This window comes from Sarcophilus harrisii, chromosome 3 (assembly GCF_902635505.1).
Source record: "Sarcophilus harrisii chromosome 3, mSarHar1.11, whole genome shotgun sequence".
Taxonomy (NCBI): domain Eukaryota; kingdom Metazoa; phylum Chordata; class Mammalia; order Dasyuromorphia; family Dasyuridae; genus Sarcophilus; species Sarcophilus harrisii.
This window is the reverse complement of record NC_045428.1, coordinates 188,625,427-188,649,031: the sequence shown is the minus strand read 5'-3', so window position 1 is coordinate 188,649,031 and position 23,605 is coordinate 188,625,427. Positions and strand designations below refer to the sequence as shown.

General features: G+C 36.3%; 1 protein-coding gene and 1 long non-coding RNA gene across 4 annotated transcripts in view; one reads left to right on the top strand and one right to left on the bottom strand.

Annotated features, from left to right (window-relative positions):
• LOC116422297 overlaps positions 1-16,139 on the bottom strand; it is a 33,030-nt gene extending 16,891 nt beyond the window's left edge. Inside the window, exons 1-3 of one of the 2 annotated variants that reach the window (XR_004232880.1) lie at positions 15,728-16,139; positions 9,358-9,453; positions 3,609-3,709 (exon numbers count right to left, since the gene is read on the bottom strand). This is a non-coding gene — a long non-coding RNA (uncharacterized LOC116422297). Of the gene's footprint in view, positions 1-3,608; positions 3,710-9,357; positions 9,454-9,690; positions 10,001-15,727 lie in introns of those variants that run through there. The other variant, XR_004232881.1, reaches the window with a different exon arrangement.
• Positions 14,307-22,820, top strand: LOC116422296. Of its 2 annotated transcripts, XM_031958860.1 has the most exons (4): positions 14,307-14,513; positions 17,200-17,269; positions 19,791-19,845; positions 20,334-22,820. In XM_031958860.1, the coding sequence occupies exon 4, from the start codon at positions 20,353-20,355 to the stop codon at positions 22,327-22,329; it is 1,977 nt and encodes a 658-aa protein (XP_031814720.1). In that variant the 5' UTR covers positions 14,307-14,513; positions 17,200-17,269; positions 19,791-19,845; positions 20,334-20,352; the 3' UTR covers positions 22,330-22,820. The 2 variants fall into 2 exon arrangements, with proteins under 2 accessions (XP_031814720.1, XP_031814719.1); XM_031958859.1 differs by lacking the exon at positions 19,791-19,845 and having other exon boundaries at positions 14,313-14,513.
• The last annotated feature ends 785 nt before the right edge of the window (positions 22,821-23,605 follow it).

Sequence of the window (23,605 nt, the reverse complement as noted above, 5' to 3'; positions counted from 1 at the left end):
ATGTTATGGGCCAGAACTTGAAACAAAGTACTAAGTGGAACTGATAGAAACAATGCTTGTGTTCACACCTTTAGAGAGCACATGTAAGCAAGACGCTCCCAGGGCCAAAGGGCATTCTGGGACAGACACAGAGAACTCTGGGAGATACAGAAGCCCACAAGCCCACTTTAGGAGGCGGAACCAGATTCATTCACTTCATCTCACACGACCATGGTGGCTGCCCTCCTGCACTTCTTCCACTGAGACCAAGGCTGGTCTGAAAGGCTCTCCAGAAAACTGCCCAGCCCAAGGCAAGGAGACAAGACTTGGAAGGAGAAAATAAACATTTGGATTTTATCAGATGGCTGTATGGTGATTATTACTCTGAACTGAAACTAAGGCTGCCTCCAGAAAACCTCCCCAAGAAACCTGTTCCCAAAGAACCATTCATTATATTATAAAAAAGAGGAACACCACACAAACCCACTAGAATGGTCAAAATAATGATATTCATAGTCAAGCGTAGGATAAGATGACATGGCTAGATGGATAGTCTTTTTAGTCAGTATAATAGTCATAATATAACTCCCTTGGAAACCCTCTCCCCCAATTTTATGAAGTAGCCCTAAGGTTGTTGGGTGTGTGCTCTAAATAATGTACCAGAACTGCTGGTGCTTGAGTTTAGATAGAATTTTACAACTAAGGATCTTCTACAAGAGCCACAATTATTAATTCAATTGCAATTATAATTGTATAATCATTAATGCAATATTACAAGTAATCCTTGATCCAGTTCAATTATTACTAAAACACACTCAAGGCCTATGTATCCCTTTAGAAACTTTTGGTAATTTTCCTTTAATTTAGAAGCTGCTAAATCTTGTGCTGTCTTGACTGTGTCTCCACTATACTTGAATTGTTTCTTTCTGGATGTTTGCAATATTTTCTCCTTGACCTGGGAGTTCCAGAATTTGGCTATAATATTCCTGGGAGTTTTCATTTTGAGATCCCTTGCAGGAGGTGTTCAGTAGAGTCTTTCAATTTCTATTTTACACTCTGGTTCTAGAATATTAGCACAGTTTTCCTTAACAATTTCTTGGAAAATGATATCCAGGCTCTTTTTTGATCATGATTTTTAGGTAGACCAATAATGTTTAAATGATCCCTCCTGGATCTATAGACCAGTTGTTTTTCCAATGAGACATTGCATATTTTCCACCAATTTTTTCATTTTTTTGGTTTTGCTCTATTGTATCTTGATTTCTCACATTTGCTTCCATTAGCTCAATTCTATTTTTAAGGAATAATTTTCCGCAGTGAGCTTTTGTACCTGCTTTGCCCATTGGCCAATTTTGTTTTTAAGGCATTTTTCTCATTAGCTTTTTGCATTTCCTTTTGCACCACTCTCAGTTCTTTTCCTATTTTTTCCCTCTATCTCTCTTACTTGATTTTTGAAATCTCTTTTGAGCTCTTCCATGGTCTAAGACCAATTCTTATTTTTCTTGGATGCTTTGGATATAGGAACTTTGACCTTATTATCATCTTCTGAATGTATTTTGATCTTCTTTGTCATCATAATAACTGCCAGTGGTCAGAAACTATTTTTATCTGCTCATTTTCCTAGCCTATTACTTGGCTTTTAACTCTTTGTTAAAGTGGAGTTCTGTTTCCAGGGTGGCTATTGCACTGTCCCAAGCTTCAGAGGTTTTGTGCATTTGTTTTCAGAAATTCTTCTAGGAAGCTGATCACAAGCACTCTTTGCTGCCCTGGAGCTGTTAGGAATGTCCTTGACCCAGTGTAAGTGTAAGATTTAGTGTGTTAAAGTACTTCTTTGCTGAAACTGGGGTCCCAGGGTTGGGATCAGGACTGCCTGAACTGGGACTGCACACTGGACTCCCATCCTGTTGCCACAGACTCTCTTCACTGACTGTCTGAGTTCTTTTTGCTGTTTCTAGACCAAGAGATTCAAAAGCACTACTGATAATTTAGAGATCCCACTTCAGTGATGCTGGTTTCTGGGCAGGGGCTGGGGCCAGGGCTGTACTGGTGCCGCCTATGCAAGGAATGTGCCTTGGGCTCCCATCCCATCTGATTCCTTTTCTGTTGACTTTCCACATCTTCTTTAGCATCTCTGAGCTGAGACGTCTGGAAATCATCAGTATTGCTGCTGATTCAGAGGTCTGACTGGGATTGATCTGGAGACAGATTTGGGTGGATCTGGGGCTGAGTTATGTTATGTTCACACAGCCTGCTCTAGTACTGCACTCTGGACACCCACTCTTGTGTAGCAGATCTTTTCTACGAAACATCTAAATTGCCTGCAGCTGGAAAACGTTCTACTACTCTTGTCTATTTGGGTGTTCCCAGGCTCTAAAGTTTGTTTAGAGTCAGTATTTAAAGGAATTTGGAGTAGTTTAGGGGAGAAGTTGGACAGTTCCTGCCTTTATCTCACCTTATCTGCCATTTATATTTTAAAAAGCTTGTTTATACACAGGAACACATATATATCTTTGTTTTTATTGTTATCTTTCCACTAGATTATGAGTTCCTTGATGTTAGAGACTCTTTTGCCTCTTTTTGTATCCCCAGTTCTTATTTCAGTGCCTGGCATGTAGTAGTGTTATGGAAGAAATATTTCCTTTTTGAGTTCATATAGTAGGTAGTTGCTACAAAATAAAATTCTTTAGAGTTTCTTTTAGAATAAGCGATATTCACAAATTTCTTTTAGACAATTTTCTCTAGATCTCTTATTCCAAAGGGAACTTCCCCATTCTCTCCTGTATCCTTGCAAATGAGAGGTGATAAGCCAAATGGAATTGTAAACTCAGTCATAGGGCAAGATGACAGATAGAGATATAACAAAGAATGTAAACTACCTGTGGATTTTAGACATAGACATTCATACCCTAAGAAGTTGTAAGGCATTTTGCTATCATAAAAAGCAAATAGTTTGTCTGCTTAAATGCAGAAAGAACAATATGAACATTTCTATTAGACAGCAGTATTCTAGCAATTTCAATTTTCTCACATCAACTTAATATACTTACAAAGCACTCAATAATATAAAACATATGAACATACCAATCTTCATAAAATTAAAAAATATAAAAAATAATAGTACTTAGTCAACAAAAGAAACAAAGTTAAATAAGTGGAATTATTTCTGAGGAGATATTCACTTGGAGAAAAGAAATCAACTGTACATTTCTAACCTAATATCTATTAAGTTGATGTGAGAAAATTAGGGTATTTCAAAATTCAGAAGTTCCAGACAGAGAATATCCCCCGGGGGTCTCACAAAAGTGAAGGGATCAATTTATTCCTGACTTGGTCCCACATATAACACTGACTACCTTGGCCCCACCTTCCTGAAAATCAGGAAGGTTAGAGTTCTCTGGGGTATCTAGGTTCTCTGCAAATGTCTTCAGATCCCACTGATTGAGTTCCTTCAATTGTAGTGAATGATTCCTGAACACCAGTTCCTTTAGCCACCAACAATCAAATTAGCTTTTACACAACATTTACTTCAGAAAATATAATCACAAATAAATAAACTTAGTTCTCTCTTCTTTCTCCTACCTTTCTACTACTTCATTCCTTAGGGAGGGAAAAAGAATTAGGTTTATAACCTGAGTTCCAAATCCTTGGGTATGGATGGAGAACAATGCTCTGTGACTAAGAGAGCTCTTCAGTTCTCTTCAAGCTCTTCAGACACTTCTCACTTCCAACTCTGTGGGAGAAAATGGACAAGACCAACTCCACTTTGGGAAAAAAAAATTCCAGGAAAAAAGCCAACATGAGAGTTACTGGTAATTTCCTTGTCCCTACCTTGCTGCACTATAGCTTTTGGGGAAGCTTCCCCTTGGATGAGATCTCGGACTCTCATTTTAGATGAGTTACTTTTTTCTTTATTTTTATTTTTTTTATAACTTTTTATTGACAGAATCCATGCCTGGGTAATTTTTTACAACATTATCCCTTGCACTTGATTCTTTTCCAAGCTTTCCCCTCCCTCTCCCTCCACCCCTCCCCCAGATGGCAAGCAGTCCTATAAATATGTCACAGTATATCCTAGATACAATATATGTATGCAGAACCGAACAGTTCTCTTGTTGCACAGGAAAAATTGCATTCAGAAGGTAAAAATAATTTGGGAAGAAAAACAAAAATGCAAACAGATTGCATTCATTTCCCAGTGTTCTTTCTTTGGGTGTAGCTGCTTCTGTCCATCATTGATTAATTGGAACTGAATTAGATCTCTTTGTTGAAGAAATTCACTTCCATCAGAATACATCCTCATACAGTATCGATGTTGAAGTATATAATGATCTCCTGGTTCTGCTCATTTCACTTAGCATCAGTTCATGTAAGTCTCTGCAAGCCTCTCTGTATTCATCCTGTTGGTCATTTCTTACAGAACAATAATATTCCATAAAATTCATATATCACAATTTACCCAACCATTCTCCAATTGATGGGCATCCATTCATTTTCCAGTTTCTAGCCACTACAAACAGGGCTGCCACGAACATTCTGGCACATACAAGTCCCTTTCCCTTCTTTAGTATCTCTTTGGGGTATAAGCCCAGTAGTAGCACTGCTGGATCAAAGGATATGCATAGTTTGATAACTTTTTGGGCATAATTCCAGCACAACTCCACCAACAATGCATCAGTGTCCCAGTTTTCCCGCATCCCCTCCAACATTAATCATTATTTTTTCCTGTCATCTTAGCCAAACTGACAGGTGTATAGTGGTATCTCAGAGTTGTCTTAATTTGCATCTCTCTGATCAGTAATGATTTGGAAAACTCTCTCATATGAGTGGAAATAATTTCAATTTCATCATCTGAAAATTGTCTGTTCATATCCTTTGACCATTTATCAATTGGAGAATGACTTGATTTCTCATAAATTAGAGTCAATTCTCTATATATTTTGGAAATGAGGCCTTTATCAGAACCTTTAACTGTGAAAATGTTTTCCCAGTTTGTTGCTTCCCTTCTAATCTTGTTTGCATTAGTTTTGTTTGTACAAAGGCTTTTTAATTTGATATAATTAAAATTTTTCTATTTTTTGATCAATAATGGACCCTAGTTCATCTTTGGTCACAAATTTCTTCCTCCTCCATAAGTCTGAGAAGTAAACTATCCTATGTTCCTCTAATTTATTTATAATCTTGTTCTTTATGCCTCAATCATGGACCCATTTTGATCTTATCTTGGTATATGATGTTAAATGCAGATCCATGCCTAATTTCTGCCATACTAATTTCCAGTTATCCCAGCAGTTTTTGTCAAATAATGAATCCTTATCCCAAAAGTTAGGATCTTTAGGTTTGTCAAACTTTAGATTGCTATAGTTGACTCTTTTGTCTTGTGAACCTAACCTATTCCACTGATCAACTAATCTATTTCTTAGCCAATACCAAATGGTTCTGGTGACTGCTGCTTTATAATATAGGTTTAGATCAGGTACAGCTAGCTAAGCCACCATTTGATTTTTTTTCCATTAATTCCCTTGAGATTCTTGACCTTTTGTTCTTCCATATGAATTTTGTTATTTTTTCTAGATCATTAAAATATTTTCTTGGGAGTCTGGTTGGTATAGCACTAAATAAATAGATTAGTTTTGGGAGTATTGTCATTTTTATTATATTTCCTTGGCCTATCCAAGAGCACTTAATATTTTTCCAATTATTTAAATCTGACTTTATTTGTGTGGAAAGTTTTTTGTAATTTTGCTCATATAATTCCTGACTTTCCTTTGGTAAATAGATTCCCAAATATTTTATGCTATCGACATTTATTTTGAATGGAATTTCTCTTTGTATCTCTTGCTGTTGGATTTTATTGGTGATGTATAAAAATGCTGAGGATTTATGGGGATTTATTTTGTATCTTGCAACTTTGCTACAGTTATGAATTATTTCTAATAGCTTTTTAATAGAATCTCTGGAGTTCTCTAAGTATACCATCATATCATCTGCAAAGAGTGATAGTTTGGTTTCCGCATTACCTACTCTAATTCCTTTAATCTCTTTCTCAGCTCTTATTGCCGAGGCTAGCATTTCTAATAAAATATTGAATAATAATGGTGATAGTGGGCAACCTTGCTTCACTCCAGATCTTACTGGGAAAGGTTCCAGTTTTTCTCCCATTGCATATGATGCTTACTGATGGTTTTAAATATATGCGCCTGACTATTTTAAGGAAAAGTCCATTTATTCCTATCCTCTCAAGTGTTTTTATTAGGAATGGATTTTGAATTTTATCAAATGCTTTTTCTGCATCTATTGAGATGATCATATGGTTTTTGTTAATTTAGTTATTGATATAGTCAATTATGTTAATAGTTTTCCTGATATTGAACCAGCCCTGCATTCCTGGTATAAATCCTACTTGGTCATAGTGTATTATTCTGGGGATGATTTTCTGGAATCTTTTTTGCTAACATTTTATTTAAGATTTTAGCATCAATATTCATTAGGGAGATTGGTCTATAATTTTCTTTCTCTGTTTTCAACTTACCTGGTTTAGGTATCAGTACCATGTCTGTGAGTTACTTTGTTCTTAATAGAAAACCTTCACTCTATATTATCTGAAACATATTTTCCTATGTATACTTTCTCTGATTTCTATTTTTCTACTGATTTTATTTCTTTGCAACTTCCTGTGTAAGTTTATTGTGCAATTCATATTTGGTGGGAATAGGGTCAAGGCTTTAATATGAAGCTTGAGGTGCTGTACTCCCCCAATTAATAAAACAGAAATCAGATATTATATTGAATTTTGAAAACCATACCTCATAGACTAATAATAATTAAAAGAGGAGGATAGATATAATTTAACTTGGTACCCACACTCTTTTAGAAGAGCAGAATAGCTAAGCTTCTGATCCCAAGCTCTTGCTTCCTCCTCCTGACAGAAATTAAATTCTCCCTTGGAAAAGGAAGAGGAAAAGATTCTAGAGATGTCTCTTCTGCTTCCTATTGAGCCACATAATGACACTCCCATATTACATATTGGAGATAACACTTGCTAAAAGTTCATGGCTTATCTCAGATCTTAAAGAGAATTATCCCAATTCCAAATCCAAAACTACAACCTTGGGCTCAAATCTCAGGTTCCCTGGACTTGCATGCATCTCACACTCATTGAATAACCATTCCTGTAATTCTGGCTCCACTGTTGCCCATAACTCAAACTTCTAAGACCATGGAGATCACCACTGGCATCTGAAAGTGAGACAAACAATACTTAAATAAAAACAAATACTCCTAGATTCATTTCTCAGAGTTGGGGTTAAGAAAAGCATAGGGCAAGTTCTTCCTCTTTCACTAGTCTAGCTCATGGAGTCCAAACTGAGAACAGTAGATAAAAGTTGTTGGGAAGAATACACCCAAGGATGGCAAAAAAAGAAAGTCAACGAATGGCTCAGTCTTCCTAATTTTAAAGATGTGGGAACTGAAAGAAAGTCTTCCCCCATGCACTTGGTAAGTGCATATAAACCCAAATTGGGTATGCCCAGATTAGCCTTGATTATATAAAATTACAATCAGTATTAACTTTTCCATTTATGTCTCTTATTTGTAGCATATAGAGGACTTGGAAAGAAAAAGACTAGTGAATGACTTGTAACACAGAAAAATAAACATGATAGAAATGTGTTCCTTTGGTCTAAAATAGCTAATTTTGTTACTACTGGGATTATATCCCAAAGAGATTATAAAGAAGGAAAAGGGACCTGTATGTGCACGAATGTTTGTGCCAGCCCTTTTTGTAGTGGCTAAAAACTGGAAACTGAATGGATGTCCATCAGTTGGAGAATGGTTGAATAAATTGTGGTATATGAAAATTATGGAATATTACTGTTCTGTAAGAAATGACCAACAGGATGATTTCAGAAAGGCCTGGAGAGACTTACACGAACTGATGCTGAGTGAAATGAGCAGGACCAGGAGATCATTATATACTTCAACAACAATACTATATGATGACCAGTTCTGATGGATCAGGCCATCCTCAGCAACGAGATCAACCAAATCATTTCTAATGGAGCAGTAATGAACTGAACTAGCTATGCCCAGAAAAAGAACTCTGGGAGATGACTAAAAACCATTACATTGAATTCCCAATCCCTATATTTATGCACACCTGCATTTTTGATTTCCTTCACAAGCTAATTGTACAATAATTCAGAGTCTGATTCTTTTTGTACAGCAAAATAATGTTTTGGTCATGTATACTTATTGTGTATCTAAGTTATATTTTAATATATTTAACATCTACTGGTCATCCTGCCATCTAGGGGAGGGGGGGGGGGGGTAAGAGGTGAAAAATTGGAACAAGAGGTTTGGCAATTGTTAATGCTGTAAAGTTACCCATGTATATATCCTGTAAATAAAAGGCTATTAAATAAAAAAAATAGCTAATTTTTTTGTATCCCAATTTGGGAACTTTGAATTAAAATCACCAGGAAATCTTACTTAAATTTATTTTATCAATATGTCTTAAAAGTACCTAATTAGAGGAAATTAATCTCTTGTATCACTTTTTTGTGACATGTAACTCACATTCCCTAGATACATTCACTCTAGGGAACATGGACTCTTTCTTGGAATAATAGTTTTAAATTTATAATTAAAATACATAGACATATTGAAACACTTATCAAAATATTAAAAACAAGGAAAAGTTCTCAAATCCTAAGTAAGAAGCTATCTCTCTTCCCTCCCCAACCCTACCCCATCCTAAGCAATTGAGTTATATATAAACAGATGACAGAAAAATACAGGTGGTAAAAACAAAATTCATGTCTCTAGGAAATTCAAAGATATCTCCCTGTTCTAGAATCAGCAGTTAGTAGAGACATGGGACATAGAAAGGTCATATCTAAGGGAAAGTTGAAAGAAAGACTTGGGAAGAGTATTAATTGCCCTCAAAATTCCAAGTGAAAAGAACAGAATACCTTATTGCCTCTGGACCTCTGCTATTGGGGCCCAAAAAAACTGTACCAAGGCTTACTACTTCTGAAGTGGGATGGAATAGTGGTCTGTCTGAGCTTCTCTGGTATGGTTGTGGCTATTATCTCCTACTCTCTCTTGGCCTTTCTCTTTTGCATCATCTGGTCCCTGTTCTTTCACTTCATAGAGACTACATCCACCCACAGAGGGTTAGACTGGTGAAGGTGCTCAAGTACCTTCCATCCATGAGCACAGCCCCAGAGATACATCTGGAGTCTCTGCATTGGTTTGAACTCTAACTTCTTGATGGCCTTTATGGAACTATTACAAGAGCTGCCCTTCACCCTGCTTTGGCTATGAGGCTCCTCAACTTGGGCCTCACTCTCCAGGAAAAGTGGTCCTGCTTCTACTCACCAGTATTTTCTCTTCAGAGGACTTCACTGTCTATGAGAATGCCTTCAATGTCTTTATCACAGTAGTTCTGAGCTACATAGTGATGACCTGTTTCTTCTGGAATAATGAAGAAACAAATAGAACATAATTTCTACAGCAGGAAACAATCACTTTCCATTGCCAATTCTGTCTCTTTCTTACATTTGAGCAAAGAGCCTTTTGAGTAATCCAAAAGTACTATATACTATGAGTAATATATACTATGTACTTGAGTGTACACTTTGTACTATGAGTATACACTATAGACCAGCAGGGTACACTAGATAATATGTACTATGGGCCAGGAATATATACCGTTTTTGAAGTCCTTGAGTTTTTGACTAACAGGATCTTCCATATGACTGCTTGATGGGACAGAGATGCTTATTACCTTCTTGATAAAAGACAAAAGATTCTGAATCCCACCTTTCTGCTATGAAACCATGCTAGGCCATGTTGGAGAAAGCCCGGTCTTTTAAAAAGGGTACAGAGGTGTAATACTCTCTTTGAAATGTAATGTTCTCTATTGAGGTTTCCTTGGGGTTTCTGGAGGCCGCCAGGTGTTAAAGTTCAAATCCTTTAATGTCTCCTTCAAAGTCCTTCAACTGGGGCTCAGCTAGTTTTCTGGAGACCTTCCTCTCTCCTTGGTTCCATGGGCTTGAGCTCTTGTCTCTTTTTCTGCCTTCTGAATCTCTCCAAATCCAAAGGTTTGTGCTTCAATCTGCAGTCACCACAAAGCAAATGGAATGAATCTGTCTCACCCTCTGAGAGCTTCTAGTGCACTTGTCCTTTCTGGCCCTGAGAGTTTCTAGCTTATATGCTATACACAGAGTACAAATCAATCATTATATCACTAGGAAACCATTATTTGGTGTAGGATTAAATCAACGCTAAACTAAATTTAACCATTGTCTCCTCAATTCCACTTAGTACCTTGTTTCAAGTTCTGGCCCATAACATCTCCTTGTAGGATTAGATCAGTTCTACTGAGCCAAGCTAAATTAGAAAACTATTGTCTCTATCAATTCCACTGATTTAGTACCTTGTAAGAATCCTTTGTTTCAAGTTCAGAGTTTTGGCCCATAACATCTCCCACTTTCTTTTGTTTTAGAACATAGGTGGTCATGACCTCTCTGACTTCTCAAGGAGATGAGAACCCCCAAAAAGGAGGTGATCACACCTTTCCTAACTGCTCAAAAAAGGGGTGAAAACACTATAAAAGGAGGTGATCATGCCCTCCCTGATGTCTTAGGAAGAGAGATGAAAATACCAAAGGAAATGGGAAATCAAATCAGATTCGCAGGTTTCTGAAGAGTTTTACTATTAAAACAAGTATACATAAATCTATCTATATGGGAGGTATTACACATAATTACATAAATTACATAAAGCACATAGTAACATAACACAGGCTAGTAGTGATGTAACAAATAACATGAATCAACATGAGGAATTATATATGTCCATAAGTCCTAGAAATAGTCATAAAGGAATCCATTGTCTGTTACTTCATGTGCCAGGAATCCAATAATTCCTGCAAGTTTTGAAGTTCTGCAATAGTCTCATCTTGTGTTAGGGAATCCAGTGATTCCTGCAGATTTTGTTCTTAGGTCTTCTCCTTTGTTTTGAGATTTTTCTCTTTTTCTGTCTCTCTCCAGGTTCTTGTTGACACCTATCTGTTTCCTTCTCCATCTATAGAAATATAAGCAACCCGTTTCTCCCAAGCAGTTAACCTATCTAGTCCCTTCTATTTACCACTTTCTGGATTTCTCCTCATTACCTGGCAATTACATTGGAGCTATAATCCCTTTCTTCCATTTGATTGCTTTCCTGCTGATTGATCACATATCCCTTTCTGCCATCTGATTGCTTTTTGGTTAATTGATCCTATCAGAATCCTGAACTTCTAAAGGTGTAACCTCAGCTGCCATCATGCCCCACCTGTCTTTTTTATGATATCTTGGGACTGAGCCCTGCCTCTCATTTCCCTGGGTCAGTCTACATTCTGAGGCTCAGTGGAAACCTTGGTTGCATTTTGGACATAGGGTTTTGGGTCTTCTCTCATCCTGTCTTCTCATTTATCTCTATACCTACATTGGGCTATCAGATGTCCTATTTTTCCACACTGAAAACATTGACGAGTTTCTCTAGAAGTCCTTTGCCAAGAGGGACCCTGTCTTCCCATGTTCATCATAGTCAGGGTATAATAGCATTTGTGCCCACTGTGGCACAGCGTCTTATGATCTTCCCTAAAGGAGCATCTTTGTGTAGTCCCCATATAATTCTTCTGCAAACTTCATTACCATTTTCCTTATCCAGTTGTCTTATCATTTCTATAGCTGCATTTTCTACAATGGTTCTTGTGACAGCTGTTTGCAAACGTCCCACAAAATCAACAAAGGGTTCATTGGGACCTTGCTCTATTTTTGTGATGGCTTCCCTTCGATCTTTCCCTAGGAGGGTATCCCAAGCTTTTATTGCAGCAGGTGCAATTTATTTATAAGCTGCTATGGGGTAATTAGTCTGTGCTGAATTGTCTGTGTACTGACATTCACCTGCTAGTTGGTCAAAGGTGATCTGTATGTTAACTCCAGTTTGCTTATTGCATAGGACTTGAAATCTACATAATTCATGATACCCCAAAAGCCACAACAATTTTTGTCCAGATTCTAAATATGTCCTTGATATGGATTTCCAATCACTAGTGGTAAGATTTCATAAGCCAAATTATCTAGTAACATCTTCACATAAGATGATGTAGCCCATAAAGAATGCAACCCTTTTTCAAATCCTTAATTTTTTCCAGACCAAAAGGAGTGGATCTTCTCCTTTGTTGACCTGAAGAGTCAAGCTCTTCAACCACAGGGTATGCATTTATTAAATCAGATATAGCCTGTCCTTCTTTCTTAGCCTTAACCAATGCCTTTTGTAATCTTGTCATAGGCTGCTTCTTCATAGGTGGTGCTAATTGTGTTACTGCCTCTGCTCCTCCTCCTTCTCCCTCTACCCATGAAGGGTTAATTGAGGGAAGTAGGTCAGAGTCTGGGAAATGCCTTAATGGTGTCTGCTGTGAAGGACCACACTCAGAATTGTACTTAAATCCTTTCTTGTCTAATTTTTCATCCTTTTCACTTAGCTTGTCAGTATCCTCCCCCTCCTGTTCTTTCTTCTTTTTTTCTTATTCTAATACTTATATAATTTCCTAAAGCCAATTGTGTTAAATTATATGTATAAAGTATATCTTTGGAAATTGAGTCAGGCCCATTATCACTGTAGAATTGACATAGTTGCTCCCCTACTAATTTCCACTCCTCTAGATCCAATTCTTTTTCCTTAGAGAACCAAGGAAATGTGTACTGTACTGTTTCTAAAAGTTCAATGATCTGCTCCCAAGTTACAATTAAATCTTGATGTTTTATCAGTCTGACCAAGCTTTTGACACATTTTCCTTGAGAGAAAAAGAAGGCTGTTTTCTAAATATCTGTCCCATTTTAGCTGAAATGCTACTTTAGCCCTTAACAAAGTTTCCTTGTCTATTTTTGTACTTGCCCCAATTTCTGGGTCATAGATGAAGGTTATTGGTACCACGTTCTGGCACCAAAAAATAATACTCTCTCTAAAATGTAATGTTCTCTGTTGAGGTTTGCTTAGGGACTCTGGAGGCAGCCTTCGTTTCAGTTCAGTAATCACCACAAATGCAGCCAGGTATTAAAGTCCAAATCCTTTAATGTCTCCTTCAAAGTCCTGTCTACTTCACTTGGGACTTGGCTAGTTTTTGGAGGCCTTTCTCTCTCCTTGGTTTTGTGTGCTTGAGCCCCTGCCTCCTTCTCTGCCCTCTGAATCTCTTTGAATCCAAAGGTTTGTGCTTCAGCCTCCAGCCACCACAATGGTGGATGATGGAATGAATCTGTCTCAGCCTCTGAGATCTTCTAGTGCGCTTATCCTTTATGGCCCTGAAAGGCTCTAGCTTATATGCTATACACAGAGTATAAACTAATCATTTAATCATTATGTCACTAGGAAACAATTATTTGTTGTAGGATTAAATCAATGCTAAGCTAGATTTAACCATTGTCTCCTCAATTCCACTTAGTACCTTGTTTCAAGTTCTGGCCCATAACATCTCCTTGTAGGATTAAATCAATCATACTGAACTATCCTAAATTAGATAACTATTGTCTCTATCAATTCCACTGACTTAGTACCTTGTAAGAATCCTTTGTTTGAAATTCAAAGTTCTGGCCCATAATACCAAGGGAACAGAAAATATCCTCCCTCCCATATTCCCCATATTCACCCACCCCAGAAACTGATGTAGGAAAATATAGAACCCATATCCACCATTATCACTAACTCTTCCCCCAAAACCAACCAAGCAAAAACGACAAAAAGAAATGAAATCTCTTTTTGTTTTTTTTTTCCTTTTATTCAGCCAACTTTGCCATATAGTACCACCAATTGGCTACAGAATAATACTGAATTTCTCTATTATGTATAATTCTATTTATAAGCTCGATAGAATTAATTCTCATTTTTGATGACATCAATACTATGTGCCCTCAGAAATTGAGAAAGAACAAAAAGATCAATAGTTTTAAGCTTTTCAAAGGATATCAAAAAGGATTTTACCAATATCCACTTGGTAGGGTCCAAAGGACATGAGTATTTTAATTCAACAAACATTTTATAAATTGTAGTAGACATCATGTTAGGTGTTAGGCTACAACAACAAAATCATAACAACATCTCTCCTCAAGATTACTTTCTACTTGGAAGTGAAATTTGTGTGAAAGTAATTATAACACAAAGTAACTTGAGAATGGAGAAAACTTTAGCAACTGAAAGGATCAGATAAAAGTTCTTGAATGAAAAGGGACTTGAGGGGCCCTGGAGAAAAAAAAAGTATTCTGGTAAACTTAGATGTGGAGGGGATGAATTATGTTAAATTTGGGAAACAGTAGTCCAAGGTAGAGTATATTTGGACCAGTCCTGAGTCTTGCACTGACAGAATCTTGCACCAAAGGAGCTGGATAGTGTAAATAATGGACAGCTAAAGGCTTTGTGAGGTCAGAGATACTGACATCAAGGGACAAGGTCCTTCTTTGGGACAGAGGGCTCATGACTCAAGTATGCTATAGGTATTTGATGAAGCATTTTCTACTTTTTTTCCCCTGAGAACACAATAATTTCAGAATAGAGTGTTAATTTCCTCTTTCAGACAACTGGCTAGGGGTTGGTTTTCCTCTCTCTAGGTAATATCTGTTGGAAACTCATCAATATTTTCCTTTTTCCCTACTGGATAAGCCCCTTAGAAACTAAGGTCTGACCTAGTTTCCTTCTCTTGGTAACATCTGAATTTCCTAGTTTCTGAAGATCTTACCACTGAGAAGGCCATTAGGATCAGGGATAAGCAAGGGAGAAAAAAAGTCTGCATTTCCAGAGGTCCCCAGGAAGCAAGTATTTTAGAAATTCTTTTGGGAGCAACAGTGGGTGAAAGAAAGTTCTGGAAGCTTGAGCTTGATGGTAGGTGAAATAAGCAACCATCATTTTAAAACATGCCTACCACTTGCTAAACACTGTGCTTAGAAGAGATTTTTCCTAAGGCAATATTTGAGGAGGAAAAAAAAAACTCAACAATTATTAACTTGGTTTCAATTCAGAAATAATTATAAGAAATCATTCATACATTCAGAAAGTACTTACTAAGAAACTACAAACCAAAAAAAGTATATGATAAATGCCTTTGGGGACCTATGTTTTATTTTCATAACTTGGACTTTGTTACATTTTTCTGAGGCTGTTTTCTTACTTATTTCCAACCCTCTAGGAAATAAAAACAAGGGTTTGTTTTGATGGCATATCTTGCAAAGAATTTGCCCAACAGAATTTATCACAGTCACATAGGTCACATTTGTCTAGGGCACATAGAGAGAGAAAAAGAAATTGGGGGAGGAGGGAGGGAGTGAAAAGGGAGGGGGAGAGAGAGAGAGAGAGAGAAAGAGAGAGAGAGAGAGAAGAGGAAGAGAGAGAGAGATAGAGAAAGAGGAAGAGAGAGAGAGGGAGAAGAAGAGGGAGAGGGAGAGAGAAAGAGAAAGAGGGAGGGAGGGAGAGAGAGAGAGAGAGAGAGAGAGAGAGAGAGAGAGAAGAGAAGAGAGGAGAAGAGAAGAGAAGAGAAGAGAAGAGAAGAGAAGAGAAGAGAAGAGAAGAGAAGAGAAGAGAATTTCCTTTTCTTGATAGACTGTTTTCTTGGAGTCTGAATTCCTTTTCCTTTAGATATATATGAAAATGTGATTTAAATTCCATAATAATCAAGGAAATTCAGTGAAGTGTAAGGTTGTTGCTTCTTTCTTACCTTATAGCTGAAGGCTCCACAAAAACATTTTTAGCTTTACTTATGTGCAAATTCATTCCAGTTGATGGAAACCCACAGAAAAGCCGGTGTCTAGTACAGTTATAAGTTGGAACTATTTATATGCTGTAAAATAGTAGAGGTCATAAAATGGGACCATTTCTGAATCTATCCTGCATTTACTGGTCCCCAAAGATAAGTGGTACCACTCTGGACAATGGACAGATTATGTTCTATGATGTCAGGATGACTTCTGGTCTCCTATTGAGAATAGAGACCTAATGGTTAAATACATTGTCATAGATAGGCAATCTTATTTTCCATTGTTTTCTTTATTCTCAGTTGGGAAATCATCATTACTTTTGTGTCCTCCTATTGGGGAGATTTGTGGCCATAATAGCAAGCTGGAATTGGTCTAGCCAAAGTCCCTGAAATCTTTGATTATATTTCCTATTCTTTTGAAGCTCATAATGGTGAGGGACTTTTAAAGAAAGTGGTTCAGACAGGAGGAATACCATCTTGAGATTATTGCTTAAAGTTTTAGAAAAAACCTAGATGATCTAGATTTCTGATGTCAAATTCTGATTTCATAAAAAATAATAATATTTGTATAGAACTTTAAGGTTTGTAAAGAAATTCACATTGTTTTTTTCATTTTATCATTTTATTGCAACTAAATTGTACAATGGATAGAATAATGAATTCAAAAACACCTGAATTCAAATCCAGCTTTATACATTTACCAGCTTTGTGACCCTGGGCAAGTCATTTAACTTTCCTAAGCTTCAAATTTCTAAGCTGAAAAATGGGAATAATAACAGAATTACCTGCTTGTTATGAAGATAAATGAGAAAGAATTTTAATTTTGTGACCATAGAATTGTCACTGAATCTTCAAAGCAATCTTAAAAAATATGAAACTTAAAAACTATGTAAATGTATACAGGACAATTTCTTGGAGAATGAGTGGGTGGTGGTATCTGGTCTTCAGAGTGTTATTCTGGAAAATAAAACCAATATTAATTTTGGTCTCAGGTAATTTGATTTAAATTAGGCCATTCTGTCCAATAAATAATTATTTTGACTTGGTGATAAAATGTGAAATTCTCCTTACCCATGCTTCATTCATTATGCTTAAGCTTTCTGTACCTTTAAAATATTACTAAAATTAGCTAATTATAACATGTGACTAGTTACTTAGCATTAAGATTTTTTCATAAATAAAAATGAATTCATTAGGTCCTTTCTTTAAAGATAAAAGTAGGGGAGGGTGGAGTCCTATAAACACTACCTTTACCCATATTCCAATGATGAGGAAGATGGTTCTAAAGTTAGGATACTTAAAACTTAAGTACATTCAAAGCTATATTTCTGAGAACAAAATAATTTTTAAGACTTTCAGATAAGGATATGACTATTTGTGATGATAATCAGTTCTTTAGTTCAGAGGATAAACCATCTCTTCTCATTTCACAGTTATCAAGTCTTGTTTTCTTCAAGAAAAAAAGTAGACATATGGAGGAAAAATACAGGAAATGGACAAAAGGTGAGAAAAGTTTTCTTTCAGTTCTTTCAGATGACTACCACCATATTTTTCATAGGCTTTGGTCCTAATTTTCTGTTGTAGAAGCTTTTTTTGTAGCCTCATACATTTGATTCTGATTTTTGTTTTCCTGGTTCCAAATGCAAGTGTGGTGTCCTACCTGCTGGAGGATAATATATAAAGACAACACATAGCCACAGAATTGTTCTGTTTTACCATTTCTTCTGCCAACCAATCCAGTCTTTTAATTTGCTTATACCAATTATTTCACTTAGCTTGTGTGATCTTGCCACTAACCTCCCTTCTTTCTCTTGAATCTGTCTTTTCAGGTTGAACTCCCTAATCATCCTTGATCTTCCATAAACCTTTTATATCCTTATCTTTTTGTCATTATAACCTAGAAGTAGAATATAGATTCATGTCTGGGCTCTAGTTTCTCCTCAAATTTTACAAAATTTCTGCCTCTTCAAAAAATCCAGTCTCTCATCATCTTTACTAGGATCACATACTTTGATATTTTATTTGATTTAAATCTGTAGAAGAACTTAAGTGTTTCTTATAACCTTTTCCCATCCAATCTCATAAAAGCTGAAAGAAGAATGGGGAAATAAAGAATACACAACCTGACCCATCACCACCACCTTTCCAATCTTCTTTAGACCTTATGCCTTTTCTTTCTCTTTCTCTTTGTATCTCTGTCTCTTTCTTTGTTGTTGTTAAGTCACTTTGATTAGTTGTGGTGACTTCATGATCCCATTTGGGTTTTTTTTGGCAAAAATACTGGAAGTGTTTGCCATTTCCTTCTCCAGTTCATTTTACACATGGAGAACTGAGATTATCAGGGTTAAGTGACTTACCTAGGGTCACTCAGTAAGTGTCTGAGGCCAGATTAGAACTCAGGAAGATGAGTTTTACAGGTTCCAAACATGGAAACTATCAGCTGTACCCCCTAGCTGCCCCTACCTAATCTGCAATCCACAACATGCTGTTCCTTGACCAAACATTCTATCTCTCACTGTGTTCTCCCTTCTAATCTCCACCTCCTGTCTTTCTTCAAGTCCCAGCTAAAATCCCTCCTCCTATAGGAAAATTTTACTGGTATCTCCTCAATTCTTCCTTTCTGCTGAGCTCATTGAAATCAGGGACTGTTTTTTACCTTTCTTTTATCACCTAAAGCATAGCACAATGCCTCTCACATAATAGGAGAATAATAATTTTTTGATTGACTGAAGCCATGCCATTTAACCTTTCATTACCTTAGGCAACTGAGACTCTTAAATTGGAAACTGAAAAGTATTGAATTCACAAAATGGGGAGAGATTTCGGATAGGAAAGCTAGTCAGCAGGATATTGCAATCGATCAGGCATGAGATGATAAGGGTCAGCACTACAGTGGTGACATTATTAGAAAAGAATAAAAAATGTATGGGAGAGGTGATATGAAAGTGAAATCAATAGGCAGTAGATGGGATAAAGAGCTGAGATAGAATAAAGAGTTTAGTATAATTCCTAAATTGCCAGCCCAGGTAACACAGCTGATATGTGTCAGAGGTAGGATTTGAATCTAGGTCTTTAAACTGTGAAGATCTCTGTCCTCTACACTAGGGCTTCTTAAACTTTTTCCACTCATAACTTCTTTTTTGCCTAAAAATTTTTTATCCCAGATATGTAAAATTTTCATATTTATAAATATAAACTTATATTTATAAGATTTATTTACAAAATAGGTATACGAATGAAACATTTACTGATAATAAATCATAATTTCACAACCTCCACATTCAGTTACAAGACCTCATAAGGGGTAAAGATCCACAGTTTAAGAAACTGGGCTCTACACTGTACTGTATCTCTTAATACACATTTAGGGATTTATAAAACAAAATGTTATATGACATCAAAGAGACAAATTGAAACTGACATTGGAGGTTAGGATAGAGTAGATCAAGGCAGGCTTTCATTCTGTTACATAAATGTGGCATTGAGTTTGAGGTTTAAATATGTGTAGCAATTAAACAGGAAAAAATGAATAAAAAACATTTATTACGTACTTATTGTAAACAAAACATAGTTCCCACCTCCAGAGATGCAAGTAAAAAAGTGAAGCCATTTCTGCTCTCATAGAGCTTACATTCCAATCAAATAGATCCTAGGTTCTTAAGCTGTGATTTGGAATCCTATATGAATGGACATAGTTTAGTAAGCGTAGTAAAAGGGAAGGCAGATTCAGTGGTAACTTATGAATACAAAAATGAACATTAATCTGGGAATCAAGAAATCAGATTTTTGTCTTGACTGTAGCACTAATTAACTAAGATGTAGTACAAGTCACTTAATCTTTCTCAGCTTCAGTCTTGTCATCTGGAAAATAGGAACTATAATACATATTATACCCCAAAGAGTAGCTAGGGAGACAGCAACTTTTTAAGTTGTAAATAGGGCACTATATAAATGAGCTATTTTTTATTGGACCACAAAATCATCAGCACCCCAGATCCAGTTCAACTCTGCCTGTCTCTTTCAGAACACTACACTGCTGAGGACATCTGGAGGCTAAGATTAAGTACAGCAATAAAATAGTAAGATATTTCCTTTATCATATCATGTTGTATACAATCTCTCTTTCCCCAAATTGTTTTTTTAACCCTATTCAATGAGAATAGGATGCTAGTTTGGAGATAGAGACTGGTCATGCCTAAGTGATAGTTATGAATTATTTACTCAACAAATATTTGTTAATAATCAACTACATGTGCTGTATTAGTCACTAGGGATACAAATACAATGAACTGAGCAATATTTATTTACAAGAATCTTACTGGACTCAATCTTTTCCTTCCAAGGTGAATGTCATTTTTTCAATTACTCTTCAAAGTTAAGATAATTCCTTTCTTTCACTTGTAAATAAAATACATTTATACCCCCATCTTATTTTTCAGATGAACAAGTTTTTCTTAAGATTAGCCCATTCTTTGTCTGAGTTAAATCCTATTTTAAAATAGTCCTACTATCAAGGCAGTTTTAACTCTCTCATACATCTTTATTGTTTCTTTTCCTCTCGTTCTAGGGAGAAACATACTGACAAGATGCCCCAAGATATTTGGAGAAGAGAGTTAAATCACTTTTGGCCTTTTTGCTCTTTCTATAATTCTAAATTTGGAGAAGGAAAATTATCTAGTGAAAGCCCAACATTTTTGAACAGACCCTTAAAGAGGCTCTTAAATTTCAATGTATCTCCAAAGAATGAGTCAGATACTAAAAAACAACCATCCAAACTTAGGCACCCTCGAAAATATTTTTTTCAGTCGCCAAAGATTGCATTATTACCATGTCTTTCCCCGTGGATTGCATCATTGCCCAATCAACACAAGCAATCCAAGTCTAGGCTGATGATAAACAGTCTTAATTATAAGTCCAGATCTGCATTGCTACCTCCCTCCAATTCCTGGACAATGACTGCAGGCTTACTACATGTGGGCCCCTACACAAGAGCAGCATCATGTATGTTCTCTGACCAGTGGACCATGACTTCATCCATAATAAACCCTAGAGCAGCACTACATATGTTCTCTGACCATTGGACCATGACTTCCTCCATAATAAACCCTTGTCAAAGAACTATGGCTAAACTATTAACCCAACCTAAATCCTGCACTATTGCAAATAGAGTATCTCATTCTTACCACCAACCTAATACTTCACCATTATTCTATTCTGACCATTTATCCAAGGCCATTCCGTTATCCCTTCCTGATCATCGGAAAACAATTTTGTCATTACCCTATCTCAAGAAATCTGCTAAGGCTACAAAAGCACCATTTTCCAGAAGCTGGGTTAAGCACACAGATCCCATTGTTTCATTACCCAATCTCAAGAATCTGGCTAAACCTATAAGGGCATCAATTCCCAAAAGTTGGATGGATCCAATTGTGTCATTACTCAATCTCAAGAATCCAGCTAAAGCTACAAAGACACCACTTCCCATTGAAAATGCAGCCCCAACATTATTACCTCCTTATAGAAAGAATAGAGTTTCTGTTCCACATTTGCCACAGCTTGAACATTATAAAGAAACTCCATTTTATCATGGAAATCAGACAAAGCCTTTATCCAACTGCTATCAACTTCCTAAGACTCCACAAAACTCTGGCCACAAAGCTGAGCATCAACCAAAACTCATCCATTGGTCCATACCTCCAGTATATCCTAGCCATAAAACTGAGGTTCTACTACATTCTTTTTCCCAGGAAAGGACAAAGCCTGAAGTTTCACCATGCCTTGTTAACAAGGCCAAAGCCACAGCTATCCCATTTCCAGGACCTAATCACAAAGTCAGGGCTACAACTGTGTCTTCATCATGCCTTGGAAATCAACGTAGGGTCCCCTATGTATCCTCATCTTCTTGCTTTCATCCTGAAATAGAGTCTAACCCAAATGTTGAAGCAGCAGCCGCAGATATACCATCACTAGAATCATTTCCTTTCCATCAAGATACACTTCCATCAGACCTTGACAATAAGGACCAGTCTGCACAAAAAACTGAGCTTCCACCAAATCTTGACCATTGTAATAAATCTCCAAAAAGCCATGACCAGGAGACACAGAAACTATTAAACTTCAAATACCCCAAAGAGGCTACTGTAGACACCAATCACCATATTCAAGAGGTACAGCCTCCATCAGGCTTAGTTTATCTCAAACCATATGTTATTAGAGGTGGGAATATACCTTTAAAAACTATTAACAGCATCATCAATTCTATTCCTCCGGACAAAATAAAAACTGATTTACGTAAGCAGATTCTCCTGAGGAGAATGAGGGGATATCCTAATCGGAGGCCTGGCCCACCCATGTCATCAAGTTATGTGATCTGCTTGAAATGTGCCTCTTGGATTCCATTTGGTTGTATTCATCTTAAAGAAAAAAGAGACTCTTGTAGAGCAATATTAGTGGTCACACCAACACCTATATCTGGTCCTGAGCCAGAGATGGGCATTAGATTTATTTTCAAAATTCCAAAACAAAAAAGTTATCATTGTGAGGATCAAAGTAATTCCTTTTAACCATTTTGTCATATAAGCATATTCCTTCCTAGTGTCAATAATGGAAAATGGAGAGCTCAAGTCACTGAGGATACTCATATTCAATAAAAAGAAGCAAAACAAAGGTCTCTTCCCTAGTCTAATCATCGTGCAAGTTCCTCTAATGAGAAAACTATGATCCCCATGTTAAAAATGGAAAAACAATGAATAGGTTTCTATTTTGCCTCTAATACTTTTCATTACTTTGTCATCTTCCCATTCAGAGTAAAACATCCTTGAGTCATTCTTGTATTTATTAACCACCTTCTGACTTGAAGATTGGTAAATAATTTTACCCATGGAAAATATAACAGCTACTTGGAGAAAAAATACCTGAAAATCAAGAGTCATTTGCAGGAAAAATATCTGCAAATAACAATACTTCGACCAGAGAAAAACAACCAAGTGAACACTTGGAAATCTTTCTTAAAAGATGCCTAGAATTAAAAAAGAAAATCTAGTGATTAGTGACTCTGGTATATTTGAATTTGATTTTGTGTTTCAGTTATTCAAATAGAAAGAAAATGAATGTGATTTTTTCTTTTGAATTTTTGAGGAAACTATTACGGATCTTCTCAGAAATACAAAAAGTATTTTTCAGGCCTAGGCCACTATATTATAGTCAAGCTTATGGAAGAGAACAAGGGAGAGAGGGCAGGAATCAAAAAATTCATTGAAAATGGAGACAGGACAGAAGCAGCAACATCTAGACTACAGAGGGGACAAGACCACACTTTTAGAAAGTCTATAATGGGACACAAAATAGCTCTGATATCAAATTTTAAGCCAGAAATGAAGGTTAGGGATGTATAAACAAAAAAATCTCTGGATGCAATGATGAAACAGGTTAGGTAGGTGGATAGGTAAGTTAATAGGTAAAGCCCACATGGTAAGTCCAGAAAAAAGAAACTTAACAATATGTACAAGTATAGCTTCAAACAAAAAGAGTACTCTGATTATGAGAAATAAAAAAAGAAATTTTAAATGCAATTAGAGATCCAGAAGAAAATATTGAAAAGAAAATAAATAGCTTAGAATAGTTTATGTTAAACATTAAATAGTAGATTCCTTAAAAATGTAAGTGGAACAATCAAAACTGAGTGATTCAAAGAGAAAATAAGAAACATTAAAATGATGTCAAAGGACTAGAAAAATGTGTGAAGTATCTACTGTAATGAACATATAAATTGGAAAACAAGTTGAAGAGAGATAATTTAAGGATTGTTACTTTTTCTGAAAATTATGACCAAGAAAACCT